The sequence below is a fragment of the Mobula hypostoma genome, chromosome 5 (assembly GCF_963921235.1).
Source record: "Mobula hypostoma chromosome 5, sMobHyp1.1, whole genome shotgun sequence".
NCBI classification, from domain to species: Eukaryota; Metazoa; Chordata; class Chondrichthyes; order Myliobatiformes; family Myliobatidae; genus Mobula; species Mobula hypostoma.
This window is the reverse complement of record NC_086101.1, coordinates 34,556,428-34,581,836: the sequence shown is the minus strand read 5'-3', so window position 1 is coordinate 34,581,836 and position 25,409 is coordinate 34,556,428. Positions and strand designations below refer to the sequence as shown.

General features: G+C 44.1%; 1 protein-coding gene across 1 annotated transcript; it reads right to left on the bottom strand.

The window, feature by feature from the left end:
* Nucleotides 1–1,701: 1,701 nt before the first annotated feature.
* On the bottom strand, nucleotides 1,702–24,880 carry LOC134346754 (putative defense protein Hdd11). Its single transcript, XM_063048355.1, has 5 exons — nucleotides 24,661–24,880; nucleotides 22,926–23,038; nucleotides 12,051–12,163; nucleotides 8,697–8,755; nucleotides 1,702–2,538 (listed from the first exon to the last, which is right to left on the bottom strand). Exons 1-5 carry the CDS (start codon nucleotides 24,851–24,853, stop codon nucleotides 2,429–2,431), a joined length of 588 nt encoding a protein of 195 aa, XP_062904425.1. The 5' UTR covers nucleotides 24,854–24,880; the 3' UTR covers nucleotides 1,702–2,428.
* Between the last annotated feature and the right edge of the window lie 529 nt (nucleotides 24,881–25,409).

The window sequence follows — 25,409 nt, the reverse complement described above, 5'->3', positions numbered from 1 at the left end:
TGATTTTATAAACATGTATAGGGTCACCCCTCATTCTCCTGCACCCTAAGGAATAAAAATCCAACATGACCAATTGATCCCTATAACTCAGGCCCTCTAGTCCAGACAGTATCCTTGTAAATCTCTTCTATATCTCCTGCAGCTTGACAGACTTGCTGATGATGCTAAATTAAGGCATCTTGTTGATACTGGAGGTTAAAGGAAGACCTCCACTGTTCTTGTGGATCCTAGGGCAGGGCCAGCACATCTTTCTCACAAACCCCACCCACTACATGGCACAAACCCAGACCGCTCTACAGAATGCAAATGCAAACCCAGACCACTCTACAGAATGCAAACGCAAACCCAGACCGCTCTACAGAATGCATACACAAACCAGACCCCTCAACACAATGCAAACGCAAACCCAGACCGCTCTACAGAATGCATACGCAAACCAGACCCCTCTACACAATGCAAACGCAAACCCAGACCGCTCTACAGAATGCACAAACCCAGACCACTCTACAGAATGCACACGCAAACCAGACCCCTCTACACAATGCAAATACAAACCCAGACCGCTCTACAGAATGCATACGCAAACCAGACCCCTCTACACAATGCAAACGCAAACCCAGACCGCTCTACAGAATGCACAAACCCAGACCACTCTACAGAATGCACACGCAAACCAGACCCCTCTACACAATGCAAATACAAACCCAGACCGCTCTACAGAATGCATCGCAAACCAGACCCCTCTACACAATGCAAACACAAACCCAGACCGCTCTACACAATGCAAATGCAAACCCAGACCACTCTACAGAATGCACACACAAACCAGACCCCTCTACACAATGCAAACGCAAACCCAGACTGCTCTACAGAATGCAAATGCAAACCTGACCCCTCAACACAATGCAAACACAAACCCAGGCCCCTCTACACAATGCAAACGCAAACCCAGACCACTCTACAGAATGCACACACAAACCAGACCCCTCTACACAATGCAAACGCAAACCCAGACTGCTCTACAGAATGCAAATGCAAACCCTGACCCCTCAACACAATGCAAACACAAACCCAGGCCCCTCTACACAATGCAAACGCAAACCCAGACCACTCTACAGAATGCATACACAAACCAGACCCCTCAACACAATGCAAACGCAAACCCAGACCGCTCTACAGAATGCATACGCAAACCAGACCCCTCTACACAATGCAAACGCAAACCCAGACCGCTCTACAGAATGCACACGCAAACCCAGACCGCTCTACAGAATGCATACGCAAACCAGACCCCTCTACACAATGCAAATGCAAACCAGACCCCTCTACACAATGCAAACACAAACCCAGACTCCTCTATAGAATGCACATACAAACCCTGACCCCCCCCCCCACAAAAAGCAAACACAAGCCCCGACCCCTCTAGACAATGCAAATGCAAACTCTTAGTACCACAGGGAAGGTGTGCAGTTATTAATCTCAACACAAAATAATCTGCAGATGCTGGGGTCAAAGCAACACTCACAACATGCTGGAGGAAGTCAGCAGGTCGGGCAGCATCCGTGGAAAAGATAGGTCAACGTTTTGGGCCGGAACCCTTCATCAGGTCTGTAGAGGGAAGGGGCAGAGGCCCTATAAAGAAGGTGGGGGGAGGGTGGGAAGGAGAAGGCTGGTAGATTCCAGCTGAAAAACCAGTAAGGGGAAAGTTAAAGGGGTGGGGGAGGGGAAGCAGGGAGGGGAAAGGCAGGAATGGTGAAGAAGGAATAGGGGAAAACACAATGGGTAGTAGAAGGAGGCAGAACCACGAGGGAGGTGATAGGCAACTGGGGGAGGGGGCAGAGTGAAATAGGGATAGGGGAAGGGAAGAGGAGGAGGGAATTGCAGGAAGTTGGAGAATTCTATGTTCATACGAAGGGGCTGGAGACTACCTAGACAGTATATGAGATATTGCTCTTCAATTCCATTCAAGAAAACTGGGATTTTAATAAAGGTGAGCAGCACAGTCAAAATTAAGACAATGTCTATGGAAATGAATAGACCAAAGAGCCAAAACGTTGACTGTAAATTCTTTTCCATAGATACTGCCTAACTGCTGAGTTTCTCTCAGCACGTGCATGTGTTCTTCCCAGCAGCTGCAGAATCTCATGCTTAAAAAAGGTGATCCTTATTGAGAGAAAGCACAAGTTTATTTATTTGGAAACAATTCTCCTGCATATATGCATTAGAACACAGTCAATTTAAACATACATACAAAAACAGGTTATCAACCTTGCCTTTCAAATTACAATTTCTTTATTAGACTGGGAAGCTATCAGTGCAAGAGCTTAAAGTGCCCACTTTGGACATGTTTTAGAGCTTAGCATTCTTGGTCGAAGGAAATCCACTCTCAACAATCGAAACAGAACGCGCCCCCCCATCTCTCTGTTTGTTATTCTGCAGAATGAAACCAGCACAATAAAGGCCAAATCAGCACCAGGATGAGTCCAGATGTGGTCCTCTCTGCTCCATTACTTCCGTTGGCGTCTTTGCAATTCACCACTGCAAAATAAAGAATCAGTGCATAAGTTACGCAGCAACAACACTTGTCCTGCTCAGTGTGACCATAGTTCAAGAGCAAATGGTGTTTGTGATGGTCTATGGCTGGGGAAAGGAGTGCAAGCCACAGTCAATGAGGCCAGACACAGGAACGATTTGCTGTTTGGCAAAAGGGAATAAGATTGCAATGGGAAGTGAATGTCTATGTTCAAATGAGGGAGGGCTCTGAACAGAAATGGGGCATTTGATGGCAGTTCCATGTTCCCCTACTGTGGTGATGTGGGCCGGTTGCAACAAGGTGCTGTTGGATCCTGATGCTCCTGCAATCTAAAGGTTCTTCTGAGGTCAAGAATGAGGTATAAAACTTGCTGCTTATGAACGTTTTATTAAGAGCAGAGAAGGAAAGAAAGAAGAAGCGTAGCAAGAGACAAGGGATAGATGAGATATCAGCAGATTCCAACAGAAACTCCATTGATCACAGCCATCAAGAAAGTCAAATACAAGTAATATAACACTCACCACTAAAACCCAAGAAGTTTCCAGAAAAAATAGAGGCAACTAGAAAACTCACTGAACAATTATATGTATACAAAGGATTATATAAAAATACAAACAAGCATAACAAAGTTAAACTACAAGAAAAATGATCATTCTGCAGCCCAATCCAAGTGCCAAGAGCCAAAGAGGAAGAGATTGACAGGACTTTGTGTATAAAAGACTGAGGCAGCACCTGTAGAGGGCAGAGCTGTTCATCCTTCGGGCTAATGATGTTTACAGATCTCATAGCTCTTGGCCCAGTCTCTGAAGACAAAATCTGCAGCATTTTCAGTAACTGAAGCTGCAAATATGAGGAATAAACTGGGCTCAGATTATCCCCATCCCACCCACTCTTTTTACAAAACACCCAATGTTACACATGGACAGCCAACTGACGATAGAGATCTGCTGAGCAGGTAGAGATTAGTTTTGTTCGTCATGAAAAGATACAATGAAATGCATTGTTTGGTGCAAGTGTAATCAGCGAGGACTGAGCTGGGCAGCCTGCAAGTGTCGCCAGGCTTCCAGCACCAACATAACACCACCACCCCCCCCCAACTCTATAACTCTAGCAATACATTCACAGAAACAGAAAACCTACAGCACAATACAGGCCTTTCAGCCCCACAATGCTGTGCCGAACATGTACTTACTTAGAAATTACCTAGGGTTAGCCATTGCCCTCCATTTTTCTAAGCTCCATGTACCTGTCCAGGACTCTCTTAAAAGACCCTGTTATATCCGCCTCCACCACTGTGCCAGCAGCCCATTCCACGCACTCACCACTCCCTGCGTTAAAAAAAACTTACACCCTGACATCTCCTCTGTAGCTACTTCCTGTAGTGAGGTGACCAGAACTGAGCACAGTACTCCAAGTAGGGTCTGACCTGGGTAACATAACCTCTCGGCTCTTAAACTCAATTCCACAGTTGATGAAGGCCAATACACCATACGCCTTCTTAACCACAGAGTCAACCTGCGCAGCTGCTTTGAGTGTCCTGTGGACTCGGACCCCAAGATCCCTTTGATCCTCCACACTGCCAAGAGTCTTACCATTAATACTACATTCTGCCATATTTGACCTACCAAAATGAACCACTTCACACTTACCTGGGTAGAACTCCATCTGCCACTTCTCAGCCCAGTTTTGCATCCTATCAATGTCCCGCTCTAACCTCTGACAGCCCTTCACACTATCCACAACACCCCCAAGCTTTGTGTCATCAGCAAATGTACTAACCCATCCCTCCACTTCCTCATCCAGGTCACTTATAAAAAAATCACAAAGAGAAGGGGTCCCAGAACAGCTCCCTGAGGCACAACACTAGTCACCGAACTCCATGCACAATATGACCCACCTACAACCACTCTTTGCCTTCTGTCGGCAAGCCAATTCTGGATCCACAAAGCAAGTTCCCCATGGATCCCATGCCTCATTACTTTCTCAATAAACCTTGCATGGGGTACCTTATCAAATGCCTTGCTGAAATCCATATACACTACATCTACTGCTCTACCTTCATCAAGGTGTTCAGTCACATCCTCAAAAAAATCAATCAGGCTTTTAAGGCACGACCTGCCTTTGACAAAGCCATACTGACTATTCCTAATCATATTATACATCTCCAAATGTTCATAAATCTTGCCTCAGGATCATTTCCATCAACTTACCAACCACTGAAGTAAGACTCGTTGGTCTATAATTTCCTGGGCTATCTCTACTCCTTTTCTTGAATAAGAGAACAATGTCTGCAACCGTCTAATCCTCCGGAACCTCTCCTGTCCCCATTGATGATGCAAAGATCATTGCCAGAGGCTCAGCAATCTCCTCCCTCACCTCCCACAGTAGCCTAGGGTACATCTCATCTGGTCCCGGAGACTTATCCAACTTGGTGCTTTCCAAAAGCTCCAGCACATCCTCTTTCTTAATGTCTATAAGCTCAAGCTTTTCAATCCACTGTAAGTCATCACTACAATCACCAAGATCCTTTTCCGTAGTGAATACTGAAGCAAAGTACTCATTAAGTATCTCAACTATCTCCTCTGGTTCCATACACACTTTTCCACTGTCACACTCGATTGGTCCTATTTTCTCACATCTTATCCTCTTGCTCTTCACATACCTGTAGAATGTTTTGGGGTTTTCCTTAATCCTGATGGCCAAGGCTTTCTCATTTCTGTTGCATGCTATCTTTGATTTATCACTCCGGTTCCCATTCCCCTGCCAAATTAGTTTAAACCCTCCCTAACAGCTCTATTAAATGTGCGCACTAGGATATTGAACCCCTTTGGATTCAGGTGTAATCTATCCTTTTTGTACAGGTCATACCTCCCTCAGCAGAGGCCCCAATGATCCTGGAATCGGAATCCCTGCCCCCTGCACCAGTATCTCAGCCACACATTAATATGCCTGATCATGCTATTCTTGCACTCGCTAGCGCGTGGCACAGGCAGCAATCCTGAGATTACTACCTTAGAGGTCCTGCTTTTCAGATTCCTACCTAACTTCCTGAATTCTCTCTTCAGGACCTCCTCCCTTTTTCTACCTATGTCATTTATACCAACGTGTACCAAGACTACTACTGGCTGTTCACCCTCTCCCTTCAGAATTCTCTGCACCCGATCTGAGACATCCCGTACCCTGGCACCTGGGAGGCAACACACCATGCGGGTATCTCTATCAGGCTGACAGAACTTCCCGTCTGTTCCCCTATGGAATCCCCTATAACTACCACATTCCTCATCTTCCTCTTTCCCTTATGCACCATGGAACCAGGTTCAGTGACAGAGACTCGATCGCCGTGGCCATCCTGTCAGGTCACCCCCCCTCAACCACATTCAAAATGAGATAATGATTACTGAGGGGGATGGCCACAGGGGTGCTCTCTGAGCTCTTCCCTTCACTTCCCTGACAGTCACCCAATTATCTAACTACTGCAGCCTTGGAGTGACTAACTCCCTGTGGCTCCTATCTCCTGTTCACTCTCCCTAATAAACTGTGGGTCATCGAGCTGTACATTTCCCTGAGAACATCTGTTCCCAATTAATGTTTCCAAGTTCCTGCCTGATAGCTTCATATTTCCCCCTACTCCAATTAAACACTTCCCCTACTTGTCTGTTCTTATCCCTCTCCAATGCTATGGTAAAGGAGATAGAATTGTGATCACTATCTCCAAAATGCTCTCCACTGAAAGACCTGACATCTGACCAGGTTCATTTCCCAATACCAGATCAAGTACAGCCTCTCCTCTTGTAGGCCTATCTACATATTGTGTCAGGAAACCTTCCTGATCACACCTAACAAACTCCACCCCATCTAAACCCCTTGCTCTAGGGAGATGCCAATCAATATTTGGGAAACTAAATCTCCCGACAACCCTGTTATTATTACACCTTTCCAGAATCTGTCTCCCTATCTGCTCCTCGATGTCCCTGTTACTATTGGGTGGTCTATAAAAACCATCCAGTAGAGTTACTGACTCCTTCCTGTTCCTAACTTCCACCCACAGAGACCCCGTAGACAATCCCTCCATGACTTCTTTCTTTTCTGCAGCCATGACACTATCTCTGATCAACAGTGCCACACCCCCACCTCTTTTGCCTCCCTCCCTGTCTTTTCTGAAACATCTAAAGCCTGGCAATCAAAGTAACTATTCCTGCCCCTGAACTATCTAAGTCTCTGTAATGGCCACAACATCATAGCTCCAAATACTGATCCAAGCTAAGCTCATCCGCTTTGTTCATGATGCTTCTTGCATTAAAATAGACCATCGGTCAGAGCGCGTCCCTTCTCTAACACCTACCTATCCTCCCTCCCGCACGGTCTCTAAGCTCTCTCTATTTGTGAGCCAACAGTCCCTTCCTCTGTCTCTTCAGTTTGGTTTCCACCCCCCCCCCCCAGCAATTCTAGTTTAGACTCTCCCCAATAGCCTTAGCAAACCTCCCTGTCAGGATATTGGTCCCCCTCGGATTCAAGTGAAACCCATCCTTTTTGTACAGGTCATGCTTGCCCCAAAAGAGGTCGCAATGATCCAGAAATCTGAATCCCTGCCCCCTGCTCCAATCCCTCAGCCACGCATTTATCCTCCACCTCATTCTATTTCTATACTCACTGTCGCATGGCACAGGCAGTAATCTCAACTTCCTTCCTAAGTCCCTGTAGTCTCTTTTTAGGACCTCCTCCCTTTTCCTACCTATGTCGTTGGTACCAATGTGGCTGGCTGGTGGCGTAGTGGCATCAGCGCTGGACCTCAGGGTGAGAGGCCCCGAGTTCGAATCTGGACGGCTCCCTTCCATCCATACCCGGGATGGAGTGTCGAGCTAACAACTCGACCTCGTAAAAAAAAACCTGGGGAGGCATGGGCTCCGCTAGCTTTCAGACGCCCAAGACACGCCGTATGATGAGCATACCAAAAGCTTTCTCACCAGGAGTTAAGGGTACGTACACACACACACACACACACACACCAATATGTACCACGACCTCTGGTTGTTCACCTTCCCACTTCAGGATATCGTGGATGTGGGGAGAAACATCCCGGACCCTGGCACCTGGAAGGCAAACTACCATCCGAGTTTCTTTCCTGCATCCACAGAATTGCCTGTCTGACCCCCTAACTATAGAGTCCCCTATCACTGCTGCCATCCTCTTCCTTTCCCTACCCTTCTGAGCCACAGGGCCAGACTCTGTGCCAGAGGCGTAGCCACTGTTGCTTCCCCCCAGGTAGGCCGTCCCCCGCAACAGTACTCAAACAGGAGTACTTATTGTCAAGGGGTACAGCCACAGGGGTACTCCCTATTATCTGACTCACCCTTCTCTCTCCTGACTGTTACCCACTTACTTGTCTCCCGAGGCCTCGGTGTGACTACCTGCCTATAGCTCCTCTCTATCACCTCCTCGCTCTCCCTGACCAGACAAAGGTCATCGAGCTGCATCTCCAGTTCCCTAACGCAGTCGCTAAGGAGCTGCAGCTCGACGCACCTGGTGCAGATGTGGCCGTCAGGGAGGCTGGGAGTCTCATCCGACACCCAGTACAGAACACTGGCCTCGCAGACATACTTCCTGTTCCTATTCTTCACAAGTAACCTACCTACCCTCAACCTGTTATTGCCAAAGCCCCGTTGAGCCAAAGCCCTCCTACTCTGTCTCCCTCTACTCTAACGCCCGCTCTATAAAGCTGTCTCCTTTTAAACTCTTCGCGCTGGTCTAACTCGCTGATGTGGGAAGTCACTAGAGCACCCAGACGGTTGCTCACAAACTGCTTACAGACTGCGTGGGAATTAAACCCTGTTTATAGCTGGCACTGTATCGCGCAATATTACCATGGCACTGCTGTACTAAGCCGGTTCCGTTACAGCAACCCTTAGAAACCGGTGTTACTGGATCAGGGACTGAAGTTAGGAAGAAGGGGATGTTAGAAGGAATGTCACAGAAGACCACTGCATCATTCTTCACCAACACTCGAAGAACTACCCAGGAACAGGTGGTCCACGTGGCAGGACAAGGTTTGCCATCACAACACAGATTCTAGCAATGAAACTTTTACTGTTGTTCAAACTCTGTTAGAGGTTCCTTCCACTCAAAAGCCATTACTTTTGTTGAAGAATTAATAATGATTACTTACTGATTTCATTAGATTTGACCCCAAGCCAGTAAACAGATCGGCCCTGGGCCACAGTTGCTCTGCAAGAGAAAGCATTAGTTATTACAAACATTCTGTGTGGAGAAGTGGTTCACTGAACCGACCTATACTTCACCAAGGCCATTGCGTCAGGAATGAATACTGCCAAGCAATCTCCCAGGGAGGCCAAAAAACACTCCAGCAACACAGCACCTCAGGCTCCCAACTCCGTCACAAGCTTCCCCACCCAACTCCGTCACAAGCCTCCTCACCCATTGTGGAAACCTTCAAACGGCAGCACACACAAAATGCTGGAGGAACTTAACAGGTCAGGCAGCATCTATGGAAATGAATAAACAATGGGCATTTCGGGCCAAGACCATTCATCTACACTGAAAAGGAAGGGGGAAAATGCCAGAATGAAAAAAGGTGGTGAGGGAGAGGGGAAGGAGGCTTGCTGGAAGATGATAGGTGCAGCCATATGGGTGGGAAAGGTCAAGGGCTGGAGAGGACGGAATCTGATAGGAGAGCAGAGTGGGCCATAGGAGAAAGGGAAGGAGGAAGGGACCCGGGGGTAAGAAGAGGCCAGAGTGGGAAATAGAGGAACTGCGGGGTGGGGGTTGGGGAATTATTTTTACCAGCAGGAGAAATCGATTTTCATGCCTTCAGGTTGGAGGCTGCCCAGAAGGTGTTGCTCCTCCATCCTGAGGGAAGCTTCATCTTGGCACAAGAGGAAGGCATGGACCGAAGAATCGGAATGGGAATGGGAATCACTTAAAATGTTTGGCCAAGGCAGCATTGATCACGACAGACCCCCACCCCCCAGGACATATCCCCTTCTCTTTGCTACCATCAGAAAGGAGGTAGGTGAGCCTGAAGACATACACAACATTTTAGGAAGAATTTCTTCCCCTCTGTCGTCAGACCCATGAAAACTGCCTCATTCTTTTGCTGTATTTTTGCACAATTTATTTAGCTTTTATACACACAATGGATTCCAGTTATTTCAGCTGTTATTTAACTGGGGCAGCCACTTATCTGGGGCAACTCTGAGAAAACGAAAACTAATTGAGAAAATAGCTGGGCAGGAGACTGCTGCCAAACAGGTTCTAACTAGTGTCAGTTGTGTGGTCATTAGACCTACACCTTGCTTAGCGCAAAATGTTTTTAAAATAGCGTCAGCTGTGCGTGTTTGTCTTCAAAAAGTAGTGGTTTTTGTCACTGATAAATGGCGAGAAATAAGCGGTTCAGGCAACTCAGAACAGTTTTGCTCACTGCGGTTTCAAGCATTCAGGCTTGGTGGTGCCAGAAATGGCAGAGCATGAAAATGAAATGATTTCACTACTTCAACAAGTCAGGAACCACGAGGAATTTAATGGTACCGACAGTCATCTTGAATGTTACAATGAAAATGAAGATTTGGAGGACACAGTTGTTGACGCCATTGTATGAAGGCAGTCAATTATCTGCACTAGGTGTCTACATTGATTTTGTTTATTGTGTGGATGAATCCCCCCTTTGATAACTATTAGGAACTAATACAGTTAATTCCTAATACATAGAAACATAGAAAATAGGTGCAGGAGTAGGCCATTCGGCCCTTCAAGCCTGCACCGCCATTCAGTATGATCATGGCTGATCATCCAACTCAGAACCCTGTACCAGCCTTCCCTCCATACCCCCCTGATCCCTTTAGCCACAAGGGCCATATCTAACTCCCTCTTAAATATAGCCAATAAACTGGCCTCAACTGTTTCCTGTGGCAGAGAATTCCACAGATTCACCACTCTCAGTGTGAAGAAGTTTTTCCTCATCTCGGTCCTAAAAGGCTTCCCCTTTATCCTCAAACTGTGACCCCTCGTTCTGGACTTCCCCAACATCAGGAACAATCTACCTGCATCTAGCCTGTCCAATCCCTTTAGAATTTTATACATTTCAATCAGATCCCCCTTCAATCTTCTAAATTCCAGCGAGTATAAGCCTAGTCGATCCAGTCTTTCATCATATGAAAGTCCTGCCATCCCAGGAATCAATCTGGTGAATCTTCTTTGTACTCCCTCTATGACAAGAATGACTTTCCTCAGATCAGGGGACCAAAACTGCACACAATACTCCAGGTGTGGTCTCACCAAGGCCTTGTACAACTGCAGTAGTACCTCCCTGCTCCTGTACTCGAATCCTCTTGCTATGAATGCCAGCATACTATTAAGAACTAATACAGTTTTATAGCATTGTATTGGTGGCATTCTAATTTATTCTGTATTTCATTTAAACACCTAATTTCTTACTCAGTTTTTTTTGAAACCTTTTTAATTACTTCCATAAAATTTTCACTAATTGGGGCAGCCAATTAATTGGCCCAAAGTGTACTGATCTCAATCTGTCTCAATTAACTGGAATCCACTACATTTCTCATTGCAACTTCAGGTAATTTTCTATGTTCTGCACTGTATTGATGCCAAAACACAACACATTTCACAACCTACGTCAGTGATAATAAACTAGGTTCTGAAGAGTGGGAGGGAGCCGGAACACCTACGGCCCCCGCTCAGCCCCAAGGAGAAGGTGCAAACTCCATACACTGATCTGGTTCTCCGGCAGTGTTGGCGTTGGGCTCCGAGCTGCCTTCATTGTTTAAAGAAGATGCAGACTAGTCAGTCAGGTTTTCAGGCAGGTAGTGTTGAGGAAGCAGAGAGTCTGCAGAAGGACGTGCAAAGTGGTGGCAGATGGAATATAGCGTAGAGAAAGTTCTTCTGCCAGAGAGGGGTGAATCTGTGAAATTTTCTTCCACTGACTGCTTTAAATATACTCAATGACTTGGTTTCCACAGCAGAGGTTGATAGGTTCTTGTTTAGTCAGGGCATCAAAGGTTACGGGGAGAAGGCAGGAGAATGGGGTTGAATCAGCCATGATGGAATGGTGTAGTAGACTAGATGGGCTGAATGGCTTAATTTTGCTCCTTGATCGTGTGTCTTATGACGCCAATCTAGGGGAAACTGTTGGAATAAAATCTGGAGCAGGGCCAAGAAGTTGTCTGTCCAAGAAATTTTATTCTAGACATTAAAGCTTGTCAGCAGCCATTGCGTGACACATGAGGTTTCACACCAGAGGCTGAGCTTGGTGCATGAAATAATGAGGCACTCTGGAGGAGGAGGTGTGGAAGATGGGGGGGTGGGGGGGGGCATTGGTCAGTCTGCCATCAGCTACACCAAGCAACATAGGCACAACCGAGACCAGTTAGATTCTCACAATAGGATGTCCCTCTGCTGACCAGTGACACCTTTGGCCAACTGCTTAATATTATTTCACCTGCTACTATTTTATTAATGCAGCTTCAACCATTTGTAAAATACTTACGTGAATATGACCGTTATACACCCTTTCGAAGGTGGATTCCAGGTATAGACATCGTTGCTGTCTTTATCGGATGTGTTTGAATGAGTCATTGCACTGTCTGAAACGTTGAAGCACTGGTAATGGTATGCAAGGGGTTAATACATACAGGAGGAGCATCTCAAGATTGCCCTTCATTTTTCAGCTTAAAACATTTTAACTGAGGCAGCATTTGTGATGCAAATATCATACTGCTATGAGACAAGCCCTTTTGAGACCACTCTTAGAGTAGCATGCAAAATTCTGCTCTGCTCTCTGTAACAGGTTATACTTGCTATAGAAGGAGCACAGCAAAAATTCTATAGACTCGCTTCTGTACTGGGGGAGAGGTTGTCAATCATGAGGAGAGACTAAGGCGGCTCTAGGCTTCAGAAAAATGAGAGGCAATCCCACAATAACCTACAATATTAATGGTGCTCAAAAGTGTGGACACGGAAAATATACTCAGTGGCCACTTTATTATGTATACCTACTCATTAATGCAAATATCAGCCAATCATATGGCAGCAACTCGATGCATAAAAGCATGCAGACATGGTCAAGAGGTTCAGTTGTTGTGCACACCAAACATCAGAATGCAGAAGAAATGTGTTTTAAGTGACTTTGACCATGGAATGAGGAAATTACCAGTAGGCTAGACAAGGGAGATGCAGTGGATGTTGTATATCTGGATTTTCAGAAGGCCTTTGACAAGGTGCCACACATGAGGCTACTTAACAAGGTAAGAGCCCATGGAATTACGGGAAAGTTACATACGTGGATAGAGCGTTGGCTGATTGGCAGGAAACAGAGAGTGGGAATAAAGGGATCCTATTCTGGTTGGCTGCTGGTTACCAGTGGTGTTCCACAGGGGTCCGTGTTGGGGCCGCTTCTTTTTACATTGTACATCAACGATTTGGATTATGGAATAGATGGCTTCGTGGCTAAGTTTGCTGACAATACGAAGATAGGTGGAGGGGCCGGTAGTGCTGAGGAAACGGAGAGTCTGCAGAGAGACTTGGATAGATTGGTAGAATGGGCAAAGAAGTGGCAAATGAAGTACAATGTTGGAAAGTGTATGGTTATGCACTTTGGCAGAAGAAATAAACAGGCAGACTATTATTTAAATGGAGAAAGAATTCAAAGTTCTGAGATGCAACGGGACTTGGGAGTCCTTGTACAGGATACCCTTAAGGTTAACCTCCAGGTTGAGTTGGTGGTGAAGAAGGCGAATGCAATGTTGGCATTCATTTCTAGAGGAATAGAGTATAGGAGCAGGGATGTGATGTTGAGGCTCTATAAGGCGCTGGTGAGACCTCACTTAGAGTACTGTGGGCAGTTTTGGTCTCCCTATTTAAGAAAGGATGTGCTGACGTTGGAGAGGGTACAGAGAAGATTTACTAGAATGATTCCGGGAATGAGAGGGTTAACAAATGAGGAATGTTTGTCCGCTCTTCGACTGTATTCCTTGGAGTTTAGAAGAATGAGGGGAGACCTCATGGAAACATTTCGAATGTTGAAAGGCATGGACAGAGTGGATGTGGCAAAGTTGTTTCCCATGATGGGGGAGTCTAGTATGACAGGGCATGACTTAAGGATTGAAGGGCGCCCATTCAGAACAGAAATGCGAAGAAATTTTTTTAGTCAGGGGGTGGTGAATCTTTTTTATTAAATTTTATTTTTATTTGGAAAAGGAGTTCACAATTATCATGTACTTTTTTCACACATATAACCTTTTCCATTTTTTTATATGTATAAAACTACAATTATTTATACATTCTTAAGTACACATTGAGATGATATAAAAGCAAAATAAACATTTAAATAGATAATTATGTACTGTGGTAAATCTAACCTATTAGGCTAAGTAATGAAATTAGTTGTTAAGAAAAATGGTAATAATAGTTTCCATACAACCCTTCTGGACCATTTCCACTGGTCCAGAATGTTGCATACAAGCCTATATACCAACCATTGTAGGTGTTTATATCCCAATTTGTTCGTGCTTGTTCCTGCCCGCAGACATAATTATCCAATCCCTATGTACTTATTTACTTAATTTTTTCATTTTTTTTTATCCCTTTCCCAAATCTTTCCCTTTACTTGTGTTAATTCTCTATTTTCCAAAAAAAAACAACAAACATTTAGACTAGGGGTGCTTACGTTAGCAATATTACTGTGTTGATGAGAAGAGCAATATAAATCATTAGGAGAGTCATCTAAAGTCTGCTTGCATTGGGGTTATATATTCAATCCATTTATTCCAGATTTGATAAAATGTTTCTTTTTGAGTTCTCAGGGAGTAGGTCAACTTTTCCATTTTAAATATTTCCAAGATAATTTCGTACCAATCTTCTAATGTAGGTGGTATTGGATTTAGCCATTTTCTAGTGATTGATTTCTTACTTGCCGCTAAGAGGGCCTGCAGCAACTTTATATCTTCCTTCTGTTCAAGGAACAATACATGCCCCAAATAGAGCGTCTCAAAGTTCAGAGGTATCTGGGACCTAAGTACCTTAACTAATGTTCTATGAATACCTTCCCAAAATAGACTTAATTTAGGGCAATCCCAGAAAATATGAAAATGATTTGCCTCCTTAGAGCCGCACCTTCTCCAACACATCACATTTGTATCTTTATATTTTTCCTGATATGGGGTCTTGAAGTATCTTATAATGTTTTTCCAACAATGTTCTCTCCAAGTCAAAGAATTAGTCGAGGACCATTGAAAGCTGCAGATTTTCCCCCAAGCCTCCTCTGAAAGTACCAAACCCGCTTCTTTCTCCCACTTCTCTTTAATATACAGTGTATTTACATTTTTAGCATGGGAGAGTGCATTATATAGGCGAGAAACTGATTTACTAGGTATTGAACTGCAAGCCGAATTCAGAATCTTGAAAAATTCTAATTCTACTGTTGATAGGTCTGTATATCTACAACTCTGGTTAACATAGTTTCGTATTTGAAGGTACCTAAAAAAGTCATTATGTTCTAGGCCATGTTTGTCCTGCAGGATTTGGAAACTTTGTAATACTCTATTATCTATAAATGAGAGGTAGGTTGTAAGACCTTTCTTTATCCATAGCTCAAATCTTTTATCTCCTCTGTTGGGAAGGAATTCGGTATCATATGCACACCATCTAAAGAGTTTTAGCATGTTATTAATTCCACATGATTTAACCACCTTCTGCCATACTTTTAATGTAAGATTTATCCAAGCATTATTAAATTTTTCCAACTGGGCCATCAATCCTTTGTCAGCTATTGAGGCCTGAAGAGGAAAACTGTCAACTAATCCAAATTCTATTTCCTTCCATCTAGCCTTATATTCCCTATTACACCAATATAACAGAGGGGTTATCTGTGAGGCATAAAAATAATTTCTCAGGCAAGGAAGAACCATACCTCCTCTTTCCTTCACTAACTGTAAAGTGTTATATCGAATTCTAGGTTTCCTTCCTTGCCAAATGAAGCGGGAAATCCATTTGTCCCATTCCCTGAATTGATTATCATCCACCTCCACTGGTAAAGTACGGAAAAGATATAATAACCGAGGAAGAATATTCATTTTTATAGTATTTATCCTTGAATTTAAACTTAAAAAGGGGATAAGATTCCATCTATGCATATCTGCTTTTATCTCTGAGATTAATGGCCCATAATTTACCTGTGACAGTGTTGAAAGATCCTTCGGCAGGGTTATTCCTAAATATTTTAATGATTTAGCTTCCCACTTAAGATCGTATGTATCCTGCAATTTTTTGGATGGTGTATAATTTAGGGACATAACCTGCGTTTTCTTTACATTTATTTTATAACCTGATATTTTCCCAAAGTCATCCAACAGTGTAAACAATCCTATAAATGATTTTTCTGGTTCACTCAGATAGACCAAAACATCATCTGCGAATAACGCCACTTTCTGTTCAATCCCTGCCACCTTGATACCTTTTACGATTTCGCTCTGTCTTATTAGTTGGGCAAGTGGTTCAATATATAGCGCAAAAAGGAGAGGAGAAATTGGGCATCCCTGTCTAGTGCCTCTCTCTAAAATGAAGGAGTCAGAGAGGTCCCCATTTATCTTAATTCGGGCTGTTGGGCTGTCATACAGAGTCTGAATTACTTTAATAAACCTTTCTTGAAAGCCTAATCTTCCTAAAACTCTGTATAGGAATGCCCAACTAACCGAATCAAAAGCTTTCTCAGCGTCCAATCCTACTACCACTGTCTCTGTCTCGTTCTTATTAACCTGTTCTAATATGTGCAGAGTTCTCCTTATGTTGTCCTGTGTTTGTCTTCGTTGAATAAATCCAGTCTGGTCTAAATGGATTAGGCCAGGTAAAAGCTTTTCCAATCTGCGCGCTAATATAGATGTAAATAGTTTGTAATCTAAATTAAGAACACTAATTGGCTGATAATTGCCACATTCTAGTTTATCTTTACCCTCTTTAGGAATAACTGAAATAATCGCTTCTCTCCAGGAAGGTGGAGTTTCTCCTCTCTGCAAGATCCAATTAAAGGTGTTAAGTAGTAATGGGGCTAACTGTGTCTTCAGGGACTTGTACCACTCTGAGGTAAACCCATCAGAACCCGGGGACTTTCCAGCCTTTAACCTAGAGATGGCCACGTTCAGTTCTTTGACAGTTACTGGTTCTAATAAACTTTCATTTTGTAAATCTGTAAGTTTAGGTAGATCTAAAAAATTCAATACACTGTCTATATAGGGCTCATTGGGGGCCCGGGGTTGGGAGTACAGCTCTCGATAATACGTTTCAAAACTCTCTTGAATTTTTCCTATTGTACTCTCCACAAGCTTTGTCTTTGGATTCTTTATTTCATGAATTGTATTGTCTGCTTGTTGTTTTCGTAATTTATATGCTAATAATCTAGCTGATTTACCTCCTACTTCATAATTCTTTTGTCTCAGGTAAAGAAAATTTCTTTGAGTTTCCAACGTATAAATATCATCAATTTCACTTTGCAATTTCCTAATTTCCTGTTTTCGATTTGAATTACTTTTGTTGCTATCTCCAACTTGAAGTTGTTTTAATTTTCCTTGAAGGTCTGCTAATTTTTGTGCATTGATTTTTTTCATGTGAGTAGTAATGGAAATAATTTTCCCTCTCAGTACAGCTTTCAATGTATCCCATAAAATCACTGGTGATGTTTCTCCCGTGTCATTAAGGTCTAGATATTCTTTGATTTCTCCCCTTAATCTCTCCATTACTTTTGGGTTATTAAGTATATGTGAGTTTAGCCTCCATAGTGTTTTCCTCATTTTCCTTTCCAGGATTAGAGACATAGAGACTGGGCTATGATCCGACAGATCAATTGTTGCAATATTACAGTTTTTTATCCTGAGTCTATCTGTATTAAAGATAAAGAAATAGTCTATCCTTGAATAGGCTGAATGAGGGAAAGAGTAATATGTATAATCTTTACTAGTAGGGTGTAATTCCCTCCAGACATCTATAATTCCCAACTCCTCCATCAATGAATTCACTTTCCGAGTCAGAGGTTTATTCTGAGTAACTATTCTTGAAGAATCTAATATAGGATTTAATCTAATATTTAAATCCCCTCCACAAATTACTACCCCTCGAGAACTGACCATTAGGTCAAAAATGTGTCTATAAAATGACCATTCACTACCTGGAGGAGCATAAACATTCAGCAATGTTATTTCTGTACCTTCTATTCTTCCTGTGATTTTTACAAACCGTCCATCTTTGTCTCTAGTCTCTGAAATATGTTCATAATTAAGAGTACTTGATATTAAAGTAGCTACCCCTCTTTTGTGACTCAATTTATATGATGAATAAAATACATGCTTATAAGCCCATTCTTTTTAATTTTCCATGTTCAGATTGGCTCATATGTGTTTCCTGGAGGAAAGCTATTTGTGCCCTCTCTTTTTTCAATTTAGACATAATCTTATTTCTTTTAATTGGATTCAAAACCCCATTAACATTATAGGAAATTATTTTTACCAATTCAGTTTGCATTTTTCTCTAGTAGAAAAAAAGCACTCTCCTTTTCTAACCAAACAGTAAGCAAACCCTTCTCAACAGTAAACCAAGACATATAACCACACCCTAGACATTTCTGAACGTATAACATTTGAAAATTTTCCCCGACTTCCCACAGTGAGGCCTGAGCACCGACCCGCCTCAGTTCAGAGGGATAACCTCTATCTTCACCCTGTGTTAGAGGGCCCTCAGCAGTTTGAATAATCATAGAGAATTTTCTCCTATTTATGTCTCGACCATATTGCTATCATTCAAGTTATTCCGCCTAGATTATTTTCAATTACCAGTTTTCATTTTACTTTTAAGTCCGATTTACTCTTTTCAGTCATTTCTCTTAATTAATCTGTATTCTCTGTACATTCGCGTCTGAATATTTGCAGCTTTTCCTTGTAGTTTGACACTCTGTTTCGAGTGGAGCGTCCTCGCCCCACTAACTGCCACGACTTCTGCCGAATCCTCTCCAGTAGCGACTCCGGTTAGGTGATAACTTTAATAGGTAGTCCCCGGTCCGCCAGGTCCGACGTTGCCTCCTCCACCGTAGCGTAAGTTTTTGTCCCTTCGTCGTAAAAAACTCTCAGCCGAGCTGGATACAGGGTCTGGAATCTGATGTTGTTTTCCTTCAGGACTCTCCGTGTTTCCATATATTCCTTCCGTCTGGCAAGAATCCCCGGTGCGTAGTCGTGGTCTAAACTGATTTTACAGTTGTTCCACATGAAACCTTTCTTTTGCCATGCTCTTTTAAGCATCTCTTCCTTCGTTCTGTAACTGAGAAATCTGATCAGAATCGATCTGGGCTGGGCACCTGCCGGAGGCTGTGGTGCCAACGCACGGTGAGCCCTTTCTATCTGTAGGTCTTTTGAGACGGTATATCAAGGTTCTCTCTAAGCAGCTTCTCCACGAAGGGAATCATCAATCCGGGTTTACCTTCGGTTCCATCAGGAACTCCGTAGATCCTCACATTTTCCCTTCTCGAGCGGCCTTCTTGATCTATTAGTTTCCACTGGAGTTGGTCTTGTAGCTTTAGCATTTCTGCTATCACCTCCTCTGCATTTTGTAGCTTCTCTTCAATTCCAACAATCCTCGCTTCGGCTTCATCTATCCGCGAGTTAGTTTTTACTATTTCTCCTTTAATATCTTCCAGCTGTTTGCTGTTATCTTGTCGGAACTCGCGAATCTCTCCGAGAATCAAAGACAGAGTCACCGATTCCCCCTCATTATCTCCGTCCTGGCAGGCCGTGGGAGAGCTAGGCCCGTCGCCTTGCTGCATCTCTTTATGTTTATCAGCCTTCGAAGCGGACTTTTTATTCTTGTTCTTAGACATCATCCTTGCCCCTTTTATTAATATAGTTATGCAATATTATGTATTCGCCTAAATTCGATTTTGGGGCAGTTTACCTTCTTTGTTGTCGAGAGACCTTTTCCTTACGCCGCCATTCCCTTGATGACCCGGAAGTCCCCCCAGGGGGTGGTGAATCTATGGAATTTGTTGCCATGGGCAGCAGTGGAGGCCAAGTCTCATTGGGTGTATTTAAGGCAGAGATTGATAGGTAACTGAGTAGCCAGGGCATCAAAGGTTATGGTGAAAAGGCGGGGGAGTGGGACTAAATGGGAGAATGGATCAGCTCATGATAAAATGGCAGAGCAGACATGATGGGCCAAATGGCCGACTTCTGCTCCTTTGCCTTATGGTCTTATGATTGTTGGTGCCAAAAGGTGTGATTTGAGTATCTGAGAAACTAGTGATTTCCTGAGACTTTTAAGAACAGTCTCTAGACTTTAGAGAATGGTGTGAAAAACAATAAAAACATCCAGTCAGAGGCAGTTTTGTGGGCAAAAGCACCCAGTTAATGAGAGAGGTCAGAGGGGAATGGCCAGACTAGTTCAAGCTGACAGGAAGGTGACAGTAACTCAAAGAACCACACGTTACAACAGTGGTGTGAAGAGCATCTCAGAACACACAACACATCAAACCTTGAAGTGGCTGGGCTACAGCAGCAGAAGACCATGAACATAAACCTGGTGGCCACTTTCTTAGCTACAGGAGGTTCTTCATAAAATGGCCACTGGGTCTAATTCTAGCTGGGTCGGGCATCTAGAGATACATTGGTTTTCTTTGCCCAAGACAGGAGTGAAGTCTCACACACTGACTGCACTCAGAATGGAGACTGGAAGGTGTCTTTGTTAATGGAAGAATTAGAGAATGCAGTGGGGCAGGAAAATCAGGTCAGTTTATTATCGTCACATGTATGGTGAAAAGAGGTACAGTAAAGAGATTTTGCTGCCGTTCAGATAGATTCAGATAGCAACATGCACAAAATGTTGGAGGGACTCAGCAGTATCTATGGAAAAGAGTAAACAGCCGACGTTCCCAGCTGAGAGCCTTCATCGGGACTGAAAAGGAAGGGGAGAAGACAGGGTAAGAAGGTGGAGGGAGAGGGGGAAGAAGTACAAGGCAGCAGGTATTAGGTGAAACTGGCATCATTCCATTCTTACAAAACATGAGGTAGTAAAAAGAGAAGAAGAATGCAGAATATAGTGTTTCAGTTACAGAGGAAATGCTCCACACGCAGACAAACTGCCAGACCAAGAATTCATCTTTAGTGCATCAGAGATTCGGTCAGGAGTGGGGTAGAAGCTGCCCGTGAGTCCTGTGGAATGTGTTCTCAACCATTTGCATCGTCTGCCTGACAGGAGAAACAACAATGGCTGGGGTGAAAAGGATTCATGGATACATTGGCAGCCTTCCTAAGGCAGCAGGACGTATAAGCGAGTTAGTGGAGGGGAGACTGGCTTGCACAATGGACTGGGCTGTGTTTACAATGACAGAGAAGGCTCGAGAGCCAACAAGCCTAGGTCTACCTCTATATCTTATGTTCCTATTGCAATGCCATTTGTGAGAACAAACTCGGATAACATGAGGTGTAGCTCCGGCTAAGAGACAGTGCAAAGCTCAGCATACAGCACCCCATAAGGATCCAAGCTTTTATCCTCCCTTCCCACAGGCTTCACTTCTGTAAGATGGTCCACCCTCACACCTAGAACCTCACGAGGCCAAGGACACCTCATTCCCCTTCCTAACCTCAGGACTGTTCCTGCCCACGCCTGCTCTGTACCATTTCCTTCACTGCGTCAGGAAAGTCATTGAAGCTGTCCACTTCTGCATCAGTCCACAGGTGTAAGCAGACAAGTCAGGGCCATTCATTGGCACTGGAGGTTTGCCCAGAGCGGAGGCAGTCATAAACCGCCAGTACCCAAGCAATTTCTTGTAATCTCCCTGCAGGGAACGAGATCTGCCAGTTTAGAGTCTTTCTCAGGAAAGTTTTGAGCACAACCCCTACCCTCAGGATCACTTACAGATGGCAGCACTGAGCAACTCCCCCTGACAGCTGATGTTGTGTACTTGCACTTTCAGGGCTGGTTGATAAGTTCTCAGCTGCAAGAAACTCAACTGGACTTTTTCAGCACCGTCATTGTTTCCCAAACGTTAGGCATTGCACAAAGAGCAGGCTAATTTCTCAACCAGTTTCCTCATTAGGAGAGCCCGTGCTTCAATAACTGCATCTTCCCAGAATTAAATTAGCCAATTCTTTGGGGAAAATGACCAAAGCTATATATGGTCATCTAGATGGGATATCATCAAAAACCCTGGTATTATACTTCAATCTCACATAAACTAATATAACATTCTAGTTCCTATTGGATTTCCTCAGAAATGACCAACAGTTCTTGCTTCGTAACTAACAGAAAAAGTTCCCTCACCCCCCATTTCAAATAATTCACACCTCTCTAGAGATCAAGAACATAGTGCAATATTGCACCAATATTTTCAGCCCACGATATTGTGCCAACCTTTTAACCATGATCAAGATCAATTTAATGGTTCCCTCCTGCATTGCCCTCCATTTTTTTTCATCCATGTGTCCCTCTTAAGAGTGTTTTAAGTGACCCTTATGTTTATGCCTCTACCACCACCCGAGCAGTGTGCTTCACAGACCTATCACTCTCTGTGTAAAGTTTCTACCGTCTACATCCTCCGTACTTTCCTCCAATCACCTCAAAATTATGTCCTCTTGTATTAGCCATTGCCACACTAGGAAGAAGACACTGGTTGTCCTCTTATCATCTTGTACACCTCTATCAAATCACTTCTTATCCTTCTTCACTCCATAGAAAAAAACCCAAGCTCACTCAACTTTTCCTCATAAGACCTGCTCTCTAATCTCTAAACCTAAAACTGAAGACAGAACTGAATAGAAGAATGCAGAGGAGGGAAATGAGATACAGAAAAGAAAAACATTTTTCCAAATCCCACCATCAGTTAACAACCTAAAACCAAGGACACAACCTAGTTCTTTTGTTGTGCAAGACAGCTTGATTACTAATTACAATTTCATTATATTTAACTCTCTTTCAAAGGATATTTAGTACTCAAATTCAGTTCACAAAGTGTTCGAATATGCCTTTAGAGATCCAGATCCTTCAAAGCAGGACATTCCCTGTCCCACTCACTGTCTGGGATTCAGTCTCCAGGCCCACCAACCCAAGCAGCCAGGTTGATTACAGTCAAAGTACTTTTTACTTCACTCCAGTCAGTCTGCAACTCCAAATCACTTTCCAAAGTGTTAATAAAGTCCTAAAACTAACCTGTACACTACCCTGCTATTCCGTTAACATGCCCACCCCCCATCCATTGCTTTGATGTTGGGGGGGAGGGTAGAAAAAGCACAAATTGGTCAAAATCTAAGGCGAGAAACTCTTTTGCACAGCCTTTAAAAAAATCTTTCATTAATGGACTGTTATCCATGGCACCAAGATAATAAACTGCTCATACCTTCAGTGTCTTTGTATTTGCCGGAGGAGAACTCCATGTGCCAACTGTCACATTCCCAAAGCGCTTTCGAGCTTGGAGCAGAAGCCCTTTGTAAGTTGGCCCCATTATTCTCACTGTAAAAGAATTGAGATTTCATTTTTGTATGCAACATCCTTATAATTTACACAAACACACTCAGGCAGGCAGTTGAAAGGAATAAGAAAGCTGTGTTTATTCGGTGAAGAGTGAATGAACTTATGAACTGGGCAGACCCAAAATACAAATCTTAACTTCTTTTATCAAGCAGTTGATTTCAAGATATAGAACCTCAAAGAAATGCACAAAGGTGACACTAGAAAGACCTAAGAAGATTGAGACTACAATAAAGACAAAGATATGAGCATGGAATAACTTGGAGAGGTTGCTGCAGCCTTTAAACACCAGTGGACGCAATGGGTTAAAGGCTGAGGTGGAATTGTGCCTCTCAGATCATTTATAAGCATACAGGCCCTTCAGCTCCCTGTGTCTGTACTGTACATCCCTATCTATACCAATCCCACATCCATCTGTACCTTGTTCATCTAAGTGTTACGGGTCCTATCTCCTCTGGCAGCTCGTTTATTTCAACTACTCAACTAAGTCCTATTACGAAGTGCCTCTACTTCTTTAGGAGTTTGCAGAGAATTAGCATGACATCTAAAACTTTGACAAACTATTATAGATGTGGAGAGTATATTGACTGGCTGCATCACAGCCTGGTATGGAAACTCTAATGCCCTTGAACAGAAAATCCCACAGTAAGTCAGAAAGCAGTGGATTCAACCCAGTCCATTACTGGCAAAGCTCTCCCCCACCATTGAGCACATCTACTTGAAACGCTGTGGTAGGCAAGCAGCCCCCATCATCAGGGATTCCTACCCCCCAACGAGGCCATGCGCTCTTCTGGCTGCTGACATCAGGAAGAAGGTACAAGAGCCTCAGGGCTCTCACCACCAGGTTCAAGAACAGTTACTACCCCTCGACCATCAGGCTTTCAAACAAAAAGGCATAACTTCATTTGCCCCATCATTGAAATGTTCCCACAACCAACCAACGGACTCCATCTCATGTTCCTGTTATTTATTGCTACTCACTTATATTTGCATTAGCAGTTTATTATCTTCTGCACGCTGGTCTTTCATTGATTATGTTATAGTTACAATTTCATAGATCTGTTGAGTATGCCCACAAGAAAAGAAATCTCGAGGTTGTATATGAAGTATACTTTGATAACAAAAATTTACTTTTATTTTGAAATACTCTGTGTGAAAGACTTACCCTCGGAGCCCCTTTGTCTCGCTTTAAACACGTGCTCTCCAGTTTCAGACAACCCCACTCCTCCCTATCAAGGGAAACAGATTCTGGCGACGAACCCTATTTCTGCATTTCATAATTGTATCTACTTCTATCATGTACCGACCAGCCAGCCCCACTTTCTCCAACCCTTTAGGCTGTCCATTTTGGCGGGAAAAAAAACCGTCGTAAACTCGCCCGTGAGTGCATCGCGCCTCGGATCCCAAGGGACGAGGCGGAAGGGGTATCGAGGACGGGAGCGCCTCGGGCGGAGGGGTGGATGATTAACATCGGGACATATTGACTCCAACACCGCCACCTCACACCTCCGCCGCTGCTCGGCCCGTCACCACTCCTCTCTACCCATCGCCACCAGCCCCCGCTCCCAGCCGTTCAGCCCATCACCCCACCCCACCCCACCCACCTTCTATGGTGCCGTTAATGCTGCTAACATTGATAGAGTACACCGAAGAGCCATTCTGAGGGAGGATCCCGCTGTGAACCGGGGTCATGGAGTCGCAGGATGAGATAGGCGCGCCGTTGGGCAGAGCCAGCGCCAGCGGGAGGCAGAGGGCGAGCAGCCCGGCCACAACGCAACGGAAACCTAAGATCGGCATCTGGTATCTCGGCTTCGTCTCTACCTGCTTCCGGTGGCGACCGCTTTTATAGGGCTGCACGGGGACTGCGCGGGGTGGGGCGGTATCGGGGAGGTGCCGACCCGAGGGGATGGCGTCCACTGACAGGGCGGCACTGCACATGAGAGAGGGAGCTCCGTCCCGCTCCGGGGTCCCGGAAAGGACTCTTCACACTATGGAGATCGTCGGAACATTTGTCCTGCACTCCCGACCCCTCTGTGGACACCCAACTCCCTGCCCTTCCCTCCATGTGAACCTTTCTATCTCTAGAATTTAGAACTTATTTAAATCTTACATCCATCCCACAATGTGAGGGAGTAAAAATCTTTGCGTTATGACTCCGTTGCAATGTACAGACTTGTGGATTTGAAAGTCTAATGGTTGTAGAAAGAAGCTGTCCTGGCTTTAACGCTGCGGTAGCGTTTGCCAGACGGAAACAGTTTATGGTTGGGGAGACTAGTATCCCCAGTGATCTTCCAGGCATTCTTTCTGCACCTGCTGCTTCTGTGTGGTATTCATGTATTATTTGTAATGAAAG